This window comes from Excalfactoria chinensis, chromosome 14 (genome assembly GCF_039878825.1).
Source record: "Excalfactoria chinensis isolate bCotChi1 chromosome 14, bCotChi1.hap2, whole genome shotgun sequence".
NCBI classification, from domain to species: Eukaryota; Metazoa; Chordata; class Aves; order Galliformes; family Phasianidae; genus Excalfactoria; species Excalfactoria chinensis.
Genome location: NC_092838.1, coordinates 4,114,189 through 4,127,856, shown reverse-complemented (window position 1 = coordinate 4,127,856; position 13,668 = coordinate 4,114,189). Strand labels below are relative to the sequence as shown.

The window sequence follows — 13,668 nt, the reverse complement described above, 5'->3', positions numbered from 1 at the left end:
CACAGATCTCTTTCCCAACACGTTTGTCACCCAAATATACAAGACTTCAGCAGCTGCAATAAACAATCCCTATCTTCATTACAAGTGGGAAAGCAAAGAACTATTAAACTGCTCCTCCTTAAACAAACTGGTCATACAGGATATCTGTAACAGAGGCATGAATGTGAATGCTGATTGTTTCAGTCCACCACCTTCACCATACAGCTGTTCATCCCTTACAGCTTCAGTATTACCAACACAAAGTCAAGAAATGTACTGCAGGATGAGTTTGGTAAGAGCAAATTGCCTTACAGGGACAACCTGACAATTACACATGAGCTGAAAAAGCACCCCACTTATTGGGTAGATGAGAAAGCAATGTATCATTTTGCCTAAGCATCTCTAAGGGTTCTGAAAGGATGCTGCCTCTTTGCAATAAGCTCTTCCCATTTGACTGCAGAAGTTTATTGGGGAAAAAAATAAAACGAAACCCCTGCTCTCCCAACACAAACAGAAATGAAGAATCAGCAGAAACCGCTGCACTTCTCACTCTGATTCTCATACCTATGCCTCTATCGCTGAGCCATCTCATCTTTTTTCGAAAGCAAATCAGGAAAGCCTCATGGAAAGATGGCTGTTAGTCTAACACAGAAGAGTGAAGGAAAAAAAAATCACGCAGCAGAAACTTAGCAGAATATGTGGATGAGATGTAGAGGTATATGTGATGTCAGGTAAAGTCAGTTCCCCAGGAACACAGAGAGCCTGCAGCCAAAGCAGATGGAGCAGAAAAATAGGGTGAACGAAAGCTGTGCTGTGAACTCTTCTTGTGACATGCATGCTTGGGAAGTCAAACCCATGTGCTTAGGAATAAAATTGTAAACATATTTCAGATATTTACCTTCTCTCAGTTCCACATAAGTGAGGCAGGAAAGCCCTGTTTACCAAACAGAATTAAGAAGTTATTTCTTAAACCGAAAGAACTGAATGGCCTTTTGTACTCCTCCTCATTTTAACCAAATTTAAGCTGCGTTCCTCTGGTTAATAGCGGAGGGTTACACACTCTTGTTCAGAGGCAGACTGAACAGGTGACATTTCACTTGTAACATGCAACAACAAAAAGTGCGATGCGTTTATTTGAATTACTGTTTGAGTCACACACTGTGCTTATTTCTCAAGCAGCAATACACACCTAGTCCTCTGCAAAAGTGCATTTTAGAGAAGATGCTGACCCTTCTATGAAAGGCCAAGCTCGCCAGACTTCTAAACCTGAGGTTAAAAGTCATCACTTTAACCGGATAAGCTACCTGTATTAACAGTTGTAACGCTCATTCTATCACAAACCAATAGTCTAAGCCAATATTCTTAGTGAGATTAAAAACCAATTTATTCATGAGCATCAACTCCAAAGGGAATTGCAGAACTTACATGAAGCAATGCCAGCATCCCACAGAATTTATAACAGAACGTATATACAGCCCGCAATTTCACATTAAGACAAACCATGGCATAGGACTATTAGATAACGATAAAAAAAAGATATATTTGCTCTTCTACAATTTGACCAGGTCACTGCAAATTTAATAAGATCATAGATAATGACAGTAGAGAAAGAACGACAGCTATCTGTTGAGTTCTGCAATACTAATGCAATTACCAAGCCCATGCAGAGCAGGCACGTTGTGCCAAGCTGTGCTCCCACATGGTAAAAACATTCTCACTAAGAAGAAACCAATTAGAAGAAAGTTTTCTGCAAATAACTGATACATTCATGTTCAAATGAAAAGGAAAAAGTTCTGAATATTTTGAGTAAAACAGATACCTGTGTCACAAAACCGAGAACCGTTTCATATCAGAAGTGAACCTTGATCTGCTCCCACTGCCCACAAACACCTCGTTTACACAGCTCTAGTTTACTTTCACCTCTTTACACTATCTATGCTGCCAGTACAAGAGAGCTCACAGTTAAGTCAACAGATCCTCACATTCTTATGACTAAGGCTTGAGACGCAATACTTTTAATTTATTAGCATATCTAAAGAATATGCTTCTGAAATTGCTCCCGCTATCTATTATATAGCGAGCACTATGTACAGAGTGATAATGATTTCATTCTGTTTTTTTTCCACTCTTCTGGAATCTTTGGTGGACAAATAACTTAAAAAGTTGAAATGTGATTTACTACCATTTGATTACTTAAAAAAAATGTACTTTACTATTCAAATAAAACCCATTTAACAACGACCATCGCTTTATTCCTAGCATATGGCTTTTAATTAATCTCAAGGATTCTGTGTAAGTTACATAAATGACATCAATAAAATGGGACAATTATTCCTACTTAAACGTACTACCAAAAGAACCCCGAACAACCAAAGACATACGCTGACAATAGGGGAAAGCCAATCAGTTTTCACAGTGGAACTGGAAATCAATCTGAAAGTTCGGGACTGATTAATCACAGTAAGCAAGAAAAACACAGGCTGCCAGGAGCTCAAACTAGCAATCTATCAGCTACATTCAGGCTTCCAGCATACTTCAAATGGCCCTCGTGAAGGTCCCTATAAGGCCTAACTGAAAAAGAATACATACAAAGGTAGGACAAGAATAGAAAGCGATGAAGAGAAATGACAGATATTTGCAGGAATGCGACTGGACTAGAAACAGTGCAAAAGAAATAAGTTCTTATATACAAAAGTGACGTATATAACTCACACAAAATTCCCAGTTCAACATAACTCTTTACCGTTGAGCTATTTGACAAGGAACAGCCCATCCTGTAAAACGCTGAGATAAAAACTACACAACAACTAGAAATTTCCCACCTTCAGCTCTTAATGCGGAGAGAGAAGCAAAACCCCAATAATTACACAGCAGTTGATTTCAGTTCAAAGCCAGGCTTTTTTTTTGCCCCTGAGACAGTAATTTCTTGCTTCTCAACAACATTTGCCTGAACTGGATAGGAAAAATAGCAAAAACAAACAAACAGACCTCGCCTTCATTAATTTTTGAAATACTGTTATGTTCAACTTAGGACAGAATGCCAAGTTATTTTTCTCTTCATAAGCATTCCATCCTATTAAAGAAATTCTATTATAGAATCTGATGTTGTACGTGTAAGAAACCACATAAAAGCGCTCAGTCTGTTGTACTAAAATCACAGAAATGCCTCTATGCGCTAGCAGGACATATTTTCAACTCACAGTTTGATTAAATCCGCACAATTAGTGTGACATTAAAGGCCCAGATCAAACCCACAGTGCTTCCAACCCCAGGCCGACCCGCGCTCTGAGCTCAGGAGGGGATTCAAGCATCTTACCTGCTTAGTTTTCTTTCGACTTCTTTGGTAGCTTTAGCTTCCAACTCTCTGGAACAAAAAGCGATGTTGGTTCCCATATCAACAACAGCAACGCGACAGGAAGCAACGACCCAACCCGCGGGGCGCCGAGCCGCACCCGCAGCGCAGCGCAGCGCACCGCAGCGCGCCCCATGGCGGCCGGCAGCACCGGGGGGCGCACGGAGCGCCGGGCCGTCAGCCGGGGACAGCGGGGCACGGAGGGGCGGGAGCGGAGCCCGAGGAGCCTTCCACAGCGAGCATCCCGAGCGGAATTGTTTGCAGCACTTCAAAGAACGCAATTCTGCTGCATCACTGAAACTTGGGAATCCGACTCAAACCCAGCCGCGACAATTCCCTCCTCATCTCCGATCCCTCCTCATCCCCTCCGATCCCTCCCCATCTCCTCATCCCGCTGCGAGTGCGGGGAGAGCAGCGGAGCGAACGGCTCCGGGCCGGGAGGGCAAAGCTCAGCCGCGGAGCGCTCCGCCGCGCCTCCTCCCGCGCCCGAGGCCGCTCCCGCCCGCCGGCTGGGCCGAGCCCGTTCCCGATCCCGCAGCCGGGCGGGGCCGCGCCCGCCGCCCCGCGCCCCCCTTCCTTCCCCCGCCGCCGCCTCCCGGCCCCTCCCCCGCCCAAGACCCCGCTGGCGCCTCAGCCCGGCGGCGCCCGCCCTTCCCGCCGCCCGGCCCCGCCCGCTACCTCATGTATGTAAAGTGCTCGGAGTCCGGCCCGTAGTGGCTGCGGCCCGGGCCCGGCGCTGGCACGGCGGCTCTAGGCGGCCTGGGCCCGGCACTGCGGAGCGGGAGGGCCCGGCAGCTGCTGCTGCAGCACCGCCGCCATTTCCTGCCTCCTAACCCGGCCGGGTCCGGCCCCGCCGCACAGGAAACGAAACCCCGCCCCCGGAAGCGCTTCCGGGTCGCCGAGCTCTCCCAACATGGCGCCGTAGCAACCGCCTTAGCGACGGGTTGGAGTGACGGAGCGCTTGAGTTCGGGGCCTGACCCTGAGGAGGCCTTGGCAGTATCCATGCGGCGAGACGCCGGGTGGGATGGATAGATCTGAGCAGAGTTCCTTCCCTTTGACCAGCTAATTGCTTTGGGGTGCGGTGTGTCAGCTCACTTCTTACTAACCTTGAAAACACACTGAATTCTAAGCGTTCCTTTATGAAGCATCCCATAGAAAAGAACAGCCGCATCCCTGAGGGCTGCAAGATGACATGGGAAAATAACACAGATTTCCACCCATATTTTTCCCTTTCGTGTCACAGTTCTCTCTGTTCCTGGGCACTGCTGGTTCAGCTCTGCTCTGAATTTTGGGTAATCAGTAACTAATAAGACTGATGGAAAAGCATTAATGTCAAAGTAACCACCATCAGATAAGACTGTGCTTCTCTTACCCTTCCACAAACTTCATGAAGTCAAGGGAAGGAACTGAAAAGCACCTAGTGCTCACAAACCTAGCTAGAAATGGATTGATACCAACACTAAACTTAATGCAAAGAGTAAACAGAGCTATTGTAACTTCATACGCATGCAGTAAAGAGAGAAGCTATGAGCCACACTCTGTGCTTTACTGCTCTTTGTTCAGTCAAAATATCCCATCAATTACTTTGGAGAAATCAAACCAGTCAAGAGGTCTGACAGGAAGCGAATTGAGAACAGTAATGAACAAGGAAGATGAGATCAGACCAAAATCTGCAGTAGGCAGAGCCACATCCACAGAGCTGCACGGTTCTGCAGGCAAGGCTGAGGTAGCTCTGGGATGAGGTCTTTGTGGCCCAAATACTGACAATGTGAGCTGCAAAGTTCCTTGAAATGAAAGTGAAGTCATTCCATTTACACTGCCCAAGTCTACAGAATAACTAATAGCAAAGAGGGGCTTAAACATATATATATAGTTCATTAGTTAGAGCAATTGAAAGTGCTGTTACTTGTATAAACAATAAGCATATATAAGAGGGTGATTCGCAATGCTAGTTTTAAACTCGTCAGCTTAACAAGCATTTACAAACACTATGTCTGACTTCTTCCAAATTCCAAAGCTTACAGGATAATATTCTTAGAAAGAGGCAGATGCACCACTTTGAACAGGCTGTCTGATAAAATGTGAATACAGATTATACAGTGAGTACAAATCATCCTTTTCTTTTTAGAAGGGTTGGACTGGGAAGGCACTTGTGCCATACCAAGTACACTGATGTCATACTTGTAGCTACTACATCTCTGCAAGGAAAAAAATTGAGATATATTAGCTTTCAATACATTCTGTCTGGCCCCAGTGCTGGGTTGTTTTTGTGCACAGCCAAACTGTCATTCAGTCAGCTGCTTGCTGGCATTCTTGCATTTAGTTCTAAAGCACTAGTTAAAAATATCCCAGCAGTCTGAACAGCTACTGTTCAAGGAATAATTGTTATTGTATGTGCCTGCAGTACTGTTCAGGAATTTAACTTTCTTCTAAGCTCCCTTCCACTGTTCACATGGAAATAAGCATCGTCCTGCTTCCTATTATAATATATCTATTATAAGAGCTGCACTGAAAAGTGGTTTTCTTAGCATGGGGAAGTCCTTGCTCTCTTCAGGCATCCAGCTTGCAACATCATCATGAACGTTTACCTGCTCAGTTTCAATTGGCTTTCACCATTCTTATTAATGTTAGTGAAAAAAATAAAGTAGTAATGAATGCCATTCTATTCACCTTTAAAATAAATGGGTGCCCTGGACAAATGAGCAATTGTCTCTGAAAGTATGCTGCACTATCACCTGCTTTTCTGCCAGCATGAATGGAGTATTTTTCAGCTGAAGCAGATCCTACTTGATTCAAGATGAGCACTTATGACAATGCAGCCTAGCCAGCAAGGTTATTTTTGTCCTCTTCCTAGAGGCTTAATGATAGATCTTGCATTGCTGTGAGCTGAACATGCACATGCATAAAGTGATAGCATTATTTTTCATGTACTTAAAGGAGCACTGACAGCTTGAAATTAGTTTCTCTGCTTCTATTAATAACTTGGAAGTTAAATTTGGTCTTAATGTTTATTTTTTTTTTTTCATGTGGGGAAGTTAGGATTGTCATGTAATTGTGTGCGACTAAAAGCTGCTATTTGCTTGCATCTGGATTCAGCTTCCTTTGGCTGTTTCATTCACTGCAGTTCTGTTTTATCTGTCTTTAAAGGGACTGCGCAATGTAGGAGGGCTGCTGTTAAGTTAGTCCTCAGTGATGAAGGCTAATACATTCATTATGTATTCTTTTCATGTTGTTTTGTTAACTGTATTATGCCTCTTGCAATAAAATTCATAGTCGAGATCTGTAGTTTTCTGTATTATTTTAGCTTGCTCCCTAATTTCATTTATGCACATGCTCCTAGCAGCTAGACTGCTGCAGAAAATGCTTCCATTCTGTCTTATAAATATTACAGTTGGTTGTACTGCTGGCCAATCAGCTGCATTAACTAACCCCACTACTTATCCCAGCATCTCCTCACACCAACCCTGCACTCCTACAGCATTCACCCTCCCAAGTGGCACTTTATTTCAGCCCTGTTCCTACACTGCTGGGTTATGCTGGGCACACTGGAGAAATTCAGGTGAGACAATGTTCAGATAAGAAGCATCTTTTTTTGTTCAAAGAGCAGCAGAAGGATGAACTTCATCCCCATCCCATACCAACTGCCTGCATCCCAGCAAATAAAGGTACTTTGGGACTTGGGAAGAAGCACATTGTGTCCTGCTAGCATCAAACCTTGCTGCTTTCCCAATATGTACTTGAACATCTCCAAAGCACCGCGGCCATATGTGAAACTAGAAATAATGGAAACAACTACTGAAGGGAGAAACCTGCTCTGCCGTCAGGCAGCTGCCAGCGAAGGATCTCTGTTACATTTTCACCACTCAGTAAACATGGCCTTCTGGTCACTGATCCCCACGTATCCTCTCCCAACAGCAGCTACCATCTGCCCCCTGCCAGCCTGGCATACATCTGGATCCTCCTGTCTTCAGTTCCCCATTAACTTTTTAATTAGGATTTTTACATAATCAGAGCGAGAGAATAAACTGCAAGAGACAGAGGAACATGCTGGCTAAAAGCAGTTAAAAAAGAGCTGGCGCCATTTCAGAGCTCCCCTTCCCTCCACCCTCCCCTTTATCTGTGTTTGCTGTGAAGGCTTCACGTGAAATGAAGCTTCAGCACCGAGTTCTAAAGCTGACATGTTAGGAAATACTTGCTGCCTAATGTCTGGGGAAAATAAAGCAAGGGGCTCCTTTATAAGTCTACATGAGAAGCACAGGCCTGAGTATGTGGCAAATTTGCCGTCAGTAACTCTTTGCTGCTTGTTACATTCAGCATCATTATGCACGAATGAAGAAGCCGTCACGAGCAAACCGGATTGTTTTCAAAATTGCACTTGACTTAAATAACCTAAATGAGCTGATCCGACAGACAAGGGAAAATGATTCTCTTGCTCACAGAGAGGCTCTGTGCACTGCTCTGCAGAAAGGCTCTTCTCCTCATTCATGGTAAGGGTTTTATTTACAGGATGCATTCTTAGAACTGTTTAAAAATAACATCGCCGATGGGAGGAGCTGGTAAGGTGAAAGCCCTGAAGAAGCAGGTCCTTCTTATAAAACAAAGCCTGCCCAGGAGCAGCTCAGTTGAGTCAACCCAACTATTTATATTACACATCTGGGTCTCTGTAGGATCCTTAATTAGGAGGAGGCAATGCAAATGATGGAGTTGGAAGGTGCTAACACCAAATGTTGGGCTTGCCTTCTGAGCAGCCCTGGGAAGCAGCTCCCATGCCATGCTGCAAGGCTCACTGCAAAGCAGTCAGCGCCTGCTCATGGGCTGCAGCAGCGAGCAATCATCAGATCTGTGCTCAGGAAGACAGAATTCACTGCCATGCCTCCAGGCTCCCAGTGCCTTTCCAACATTATCGCTGTGACACACAGCAATCAGAATGGGGGGGAGCAGGCACTTGGGCTTATTAAATGAGAATTTAATCCTACCCTTTAAATCAGCAAAAATAAATAAATAAATAAAAAATTATAAAAGATAACAAATTTCCCCGTGTTTTAAAGCTAGTCCAACTCGCTTCCCTTGATCTGCACTTGGGAAGGCTGCCAACTGTAAAATGGAATCGCTCAGCCTGACTTTCACTCTGCATCCAGCCAATTACACTGTCCTCGAGTCCCCTGGTCTCTTAAGTGGTGCAGTGCAATAGATGCTTCCAAGCATCTATTTATTTATTTGCCGGGGCTGCACCGCACCTCAGAAGGAAATCACACTGAGGGTCCATTCCATCCTTCCCACCATGGGGAGGGGACACAAGCACAGTGTCAGACCCCAGGCTGTGCCTGTGCTGGAGCCACCCGAGTCATGGCTGGCAGGTGGTTGCTTTATGGCCCTGGCTTCTTCTAGTTTTGTTTGTCTGTTTGCATTTTTCCTAGATAAAAAAGCAAGCCTTAAAGTATTGTAGCCCTGTTTGGAGAAGCATGCAATGACAAAACAGTGTCCTCTTCCATCACCATCATCAGGACTATGGGGTGAGGAGTGCAGGGAAAAACATGGGCTTCTCCCTGTCTCCATCACTGCTGGGATCCTAGTGCTGCCCTGATGTCCCCTGCATGGCAGGGCGAGGACTCACAGGGCCACTGAGGGGACACTTAATCAGTCCCACCAGCTGCAGTACTCTCTCCCCATCAATCTGCTTCTGCTCCTGATTTTGTGCCCATCAGCTGAGGACACGCATTACCCAGGGATCAGTTTCCAAAGAGCACTGATTTCAAAGTGGCCTTGTCTTGATTATTTAAATCACTCCTAAGCACATCTGGAAATAGAGTTACTTGGTGTGGCCACACATCACTGCAGCACAGCAGAGGCTCACACCGTAGAACAGAGCCCAGGGTTATCCTGGTAGCAGAGGACAAGCAAGGTCTGCTGCTCCAGACTTGCACTTTTCTCCCTTACCAGGTGCTGCACGAGAATCTATTTACAAATCTTTGCCAACTTGACAAACATTTCAGCATCGAGTGTATCATTCCTTTTTGTTGGGTCTGTTTTCATTTACATCTACAAAAGTTTGTTCTTTTCGTTGTGCTTGTTTGCTTTTTGTTCCTCGTGGATGTTATTGTTGTTTTATTTGAATAAACTGCCCTTATTTTCCCTTTCTGTTCACTTCTGAGGAGCGCTTCGGAGATCACAGATGAAGATCTCTTCCTTCTTCACTGCACAGCAAAACAAACACATTGCTTAGGGCTTAGGGCCAGTGTGTTGGTTTTGACAAATGGACTTCCATTGAGCTGTAAGTGCTGTGTTTTATAGAGTCATACAATGGCCTGGGTTGAAAAGCACCGCAGCGATCATCTCGTTTCAACCCCTCTACCACGTGCAGGGTTGCCAGCCACCAGACCAGGCTGCCCAGAGCCACATCAGCCTTAAAGATTTTCACATTCTGGGATGGCAAAGAAGCCCCAGGGGAGGCTCTGACCCTCCTGGGAGCGGCAGGCTGGTCCGGTACCGCTGCTACTGCCGGCATCGCACTGCTGGCATCGAACTGCCGGCGCTGCTGGCGTTCCGTTGCATCGCATCGCACTGCTGGCACCACGCTGCTGGCAGCACTGCCATCGCTCTGCTGCTGCTGGATCCCCTCCAGCTCAGCGGCCACCACCGCGTGCCCGTCCTCCCTCTGCCGCTCTCCTCGAGGACGTTCCGAGAGCCCTGAGCGCTGCCACGCCGCGCCCCTCCTGGGGCCCCTTCGCTTCTGGCAGGGCGGAAAACAGCCGGCTCCGCCGCGGAGCTCCGGGTTGGGGCCGCTCCTGGCCGTCCGCCAGCGCCGCGCTGCACACAAAGGAGCGGAGCGGCTCGGCGGCCCCGTTACCACGGAGATGGCGGCAGAGCGCGGAGCGGAGCCCGGCGGGGCGGCACCGGGCGGCGGGGAGCGGCGGGGGGGGGGGGCGGACGGGATGCACGCGGGATGCACGCAGGGTACGTGCGGTGCGCGGGGCTGCTGGGCAGGAAGCCCCCTGTGTAGCAAGGTGCCGGCTCTGCTGTGCGTGGGGACAGAAACGCCCGTTCGCTGCATCCCTGCAGCAATGCACACCACGCTGCCTCAGAAGCTCCCCGGTTTCCCTGCGGCAGGCTGAGCCCTGTGCCCCGAGTCAATGGGTGTGCATCCATCCCATGGCCGTCCCTGCAGTCCCGGCAAAGCTCATTTCGCCGTATTTTAGCTAAAACTAAAGCACCCGGCAGCCGTTGATCGCTCTCATTGATTTGAAGGCAAACTTATTAAAATGGCAGGAGAATGAAGGGACACAACAGGAGGAAAGGCCTTTGGAATAAACGCGTGCCAGTTTCTGTTGGCTTTTGTTTAATCTGCTGCCCTTTTCTTAAAAGAAATAATTTCGTTTCCAAACCCCTGTTCCCTGCTCGGAGAGCTGCCTCCTTCCGCATTAATGCTATTTGCATGCGCCATCTCCTCCCACCCTTCAATAATTCACACCTTCATTTTTTATTCACTCAGTTGTCAGGTTCATTTACATACCGTATATCTATATTTGACACTGACTTCGCTCGCCTTCGTTTTAAAAACAGGAAATAGATTTCCCTTCTAATGGGAGAGACTGCAAAGAGAACATTGCTTACACCGCTGTCAGCTGCTGGGGAGCCTCCCCCAGATGGAGCAGCAGCACTGAGCCCCACAACTTTCCCTGTCCTCCCCCTGTGCTTGCCACGTGTGGGGCTGGGGACCACGGTTGGCACGGATGGCGCCTGACTTACGCTCGAGCAGTTGCTGTGCTTTGACAGCCCTGCCTTATTAATAGCGTGATGCAATTAGCAGGATTGTTGTTCAAGCTGTCATTAATTGTCACTTTTGCTGCCGGCCGGGTTCCAGCAGGCTGGGGTCCCTGCTGCAAATGCATTCAGAGCCGCAGGGGAAGCACAGTGCTGGGCGTGTGGGATGCAAGGAGCAGCCCAGATCCCTGCTTTGTGGTGTGCATGGCCATGGTTGTAGTGTGGATGCAGCACATGGCTTTGGATCCCTGACAGCAGCAACTGGTGGCCTGCAATGGTCCAAAGCTGCCCTGCTCTGCACTGCCCGGACCTTGCTCCACGAGCAACTGGCCAAAGGGCACGGCCGTGTGGTGCCTGGAAAACACATGGCAAGGCCTGGCTGTGTTCACATGGACAGGCTTAAAACGATGGAAAGCAAACTGTGCTGCAGGCTATTTGAAGGAGAAGACACGGATCAGGAAGAGCTAAATCAAAGAGTCGGTCACTGAGGGGCGGCTCAGATCCCCCTCCCTCATTTTCTACATTACTAGAGAAAACACAGAGCTGATATCAGACAAATGAGCCCTCTGGATCCAATTTTTCAAGTTAATGAGCTCCCCTCACAGCTCTTCCCCACAACGGAGACTTCCAGCACCGACCCTTTGCCACAGGCTCTAATGAGCAAAGCCACCACCATCCATCTCAATACCCACAGAGGGAACAGCCTCTGCCACGCTGCTCAGGCTCTGCCCCTGCTAGCGGGGTGTGCCCACATCATTGGGGTGTGCCCACATCATTGGGGTGTGCCCACATCATTGTGGTGTGCCCGCTGCCATCCCCAACCCAGGACCCATTCCTGCTCTCCAGGTCTCAGCGCCTTCATTCAGCTGAGCCATGTGCCAGCTCGGAACCACCTCCTGTTCCAGGAGGAAATTGCTTTTCATGCCCCCAGGAACCTCTCTGCAGTCTTTGCTGGGAGATTTCAAATGGACCTCAGCGTATTACTAAGATTCTGCCTTGTAATTGTCCTCTGCAGGGCTGAGCAGAGGGAAGAGCAGAGGCTGAGGGTGGCTGCAGCGCTCACACTGCTCTCCCACCATTATGCTTAAATGAACAGGAGATTTTTATTTTTGTAAATTGACGACTAATTTTCTCTTGGGAATAGATCATTAAATTACAGATAACCAATGACGATTTACAGGACAGGAACCAGAGGGAGGGACAGAGGCAGCATTCTGTCTGTTTTCTCCCCCTTCTGCTTTTTTCCCCACACAGTTTGCTAGGAAGCTGCAGCCCCAGCCACAGCCCGGACCACCCCCCCTGCACCTGGGTGTCACAACACGGAGATGAGGTGAGGTTGGGATGCTGCTGGGCTGCCCCCACCTGCCCACCTCTGCATGGCTGCACTCAGAGCTGCATTTTTCCAGACAAACTCAATTTCTTTGCTGCAACGAGGCACAATGGAGGCGAGGAGGAGCTGCCTTTTGGGGAGGGGCTGCTCAGGAGCATTATGTCTGGGGGCTCGGAGTGAGAAAATGCAGATTTCTTTATTGCTTTGATCATGCATAATTTAAATATTCAAACTACTCTGGAATTCATTGAATTATACATGAATTGCACAGGCAGCATTTTTTGTAACTCCTGAAAGGCATGAATTTTTTTCCCCCCTTCCCTTATATAACCTTAACATTTCTTCTTCTTCTTATTTTTTAACCCAATTCAATTGCATCCCAAATCAATGGGAGAGCTGCATGCATCCTGCTGAGAGCCACCAAAACACACGCTGCAGTGCTGGGGAGCTGCAGGGCTCTGTCACAGTGTGGGGCCAAGAGTGAATGGGAGGGTTTGGACACAGGATGGGTGGGCAGGGAGCACAGCCCAGACCTCAGGGCACTGCCTCAGTCTGTCTGGGATCTGCCACCAATAGCCATAGGCTGACCCTAACCTGTGGTGCTGCCCTCATCTTCTTGCTCTGCCTGCACTGCCACTCACCTTGGAGCCACCACCACTGCACCAGCAGGAGCACCTTCTGCTGGGCCTGAGGATGAACACACAGCCCTGCTGCCATGCACAGGCAAGGAGGTGCTCTGGCCCTCGGAGGAGCAGCCCTTGGAGCAGCAGCCCTGTCTGCAGCCTTTCCCTTGTTACCTCGCTCTTCATTATTCTACTCTCCCCTTTTAATTTCTCTCTAAACTCAACCAGCTATTGCTGTTCAAACTGAAATAATTAATTGGGACAAAATTGCCACTGTAGAAGGAAAGAATGATTAAACCCATCCAGCGGACAATGGGGCAATCATAGCCTAAGCATCTAATTACAGGGTTAGAGAGTGTGGATGTGGGGATAATAACAGGGCCTTTTGTGAACGTGTTGCTGGATGAGCTGGGAGGAGGCTCCGTGCTTGACTTCGCTCCAGGTTCAGTGCATGATTCCTGGAGTAAAAACACAAATGTGGGAATCAAAGATCATTATGGGGTGGACACCCCCAGAGGTGTGCTGGGGAAACAGGAGCAGCGGGAAGCAGCAGCCGCTCCCACGGCTCTGTCTGCAGCGTGCAGGACTTGCTCGGGATGCAGGCGATGACTCGGGGAGGTGA

The 13,668-nt window shown here is 48.0% G+C and overlaps 1 protein-coding gene across 12 annotated transcripts in view; it reads right to left on the bottom strand.

The window, feature by feature from the left end:
- TNRC6A (trinucleotide repeat containing adaptor 6A) overlaps positions 1 to 13,668 on the bottom strand; it is a 60,195-nt gene that overhangs the window by 38,253 nt on the left and 8,274 nt on the right. For 6 of the 12 annotated variants that reach the window (XM_072349693.1, XM_072349698.1, XM_072349700.1 and 3 more), the window contains exons 1-3: positions 4,010 to 4,205; positions 3,296 to 3,343; positions 878 to 913 (exon numbers count right to left, since the gene is read on the bottom strand). The exons of 1 other annotated variant lie outside the window; for it this stretch is intronic. In XM_072349693.1, coding sequence (XP_072205794.1) covers positions 878 to 913; positions 3,296 to 3,343; positions 4,010 to 4,014 — 89 coding nt within the window. In that variant the 5' untranslated portion in view covers positions 4,015 to 4,205. Of the gene's footprint in view, positions 1 to 877; positions 914 to 3,295; positions 3,344 to 4,009; positions 4,207 to 13,668 lie in introns of those variants that run through there. 5 more of the 12 variants (XM_072349694.1, XM_072349705.1, XM_072349695.1 and 2 more) reach the window with 3 other exon arrangements.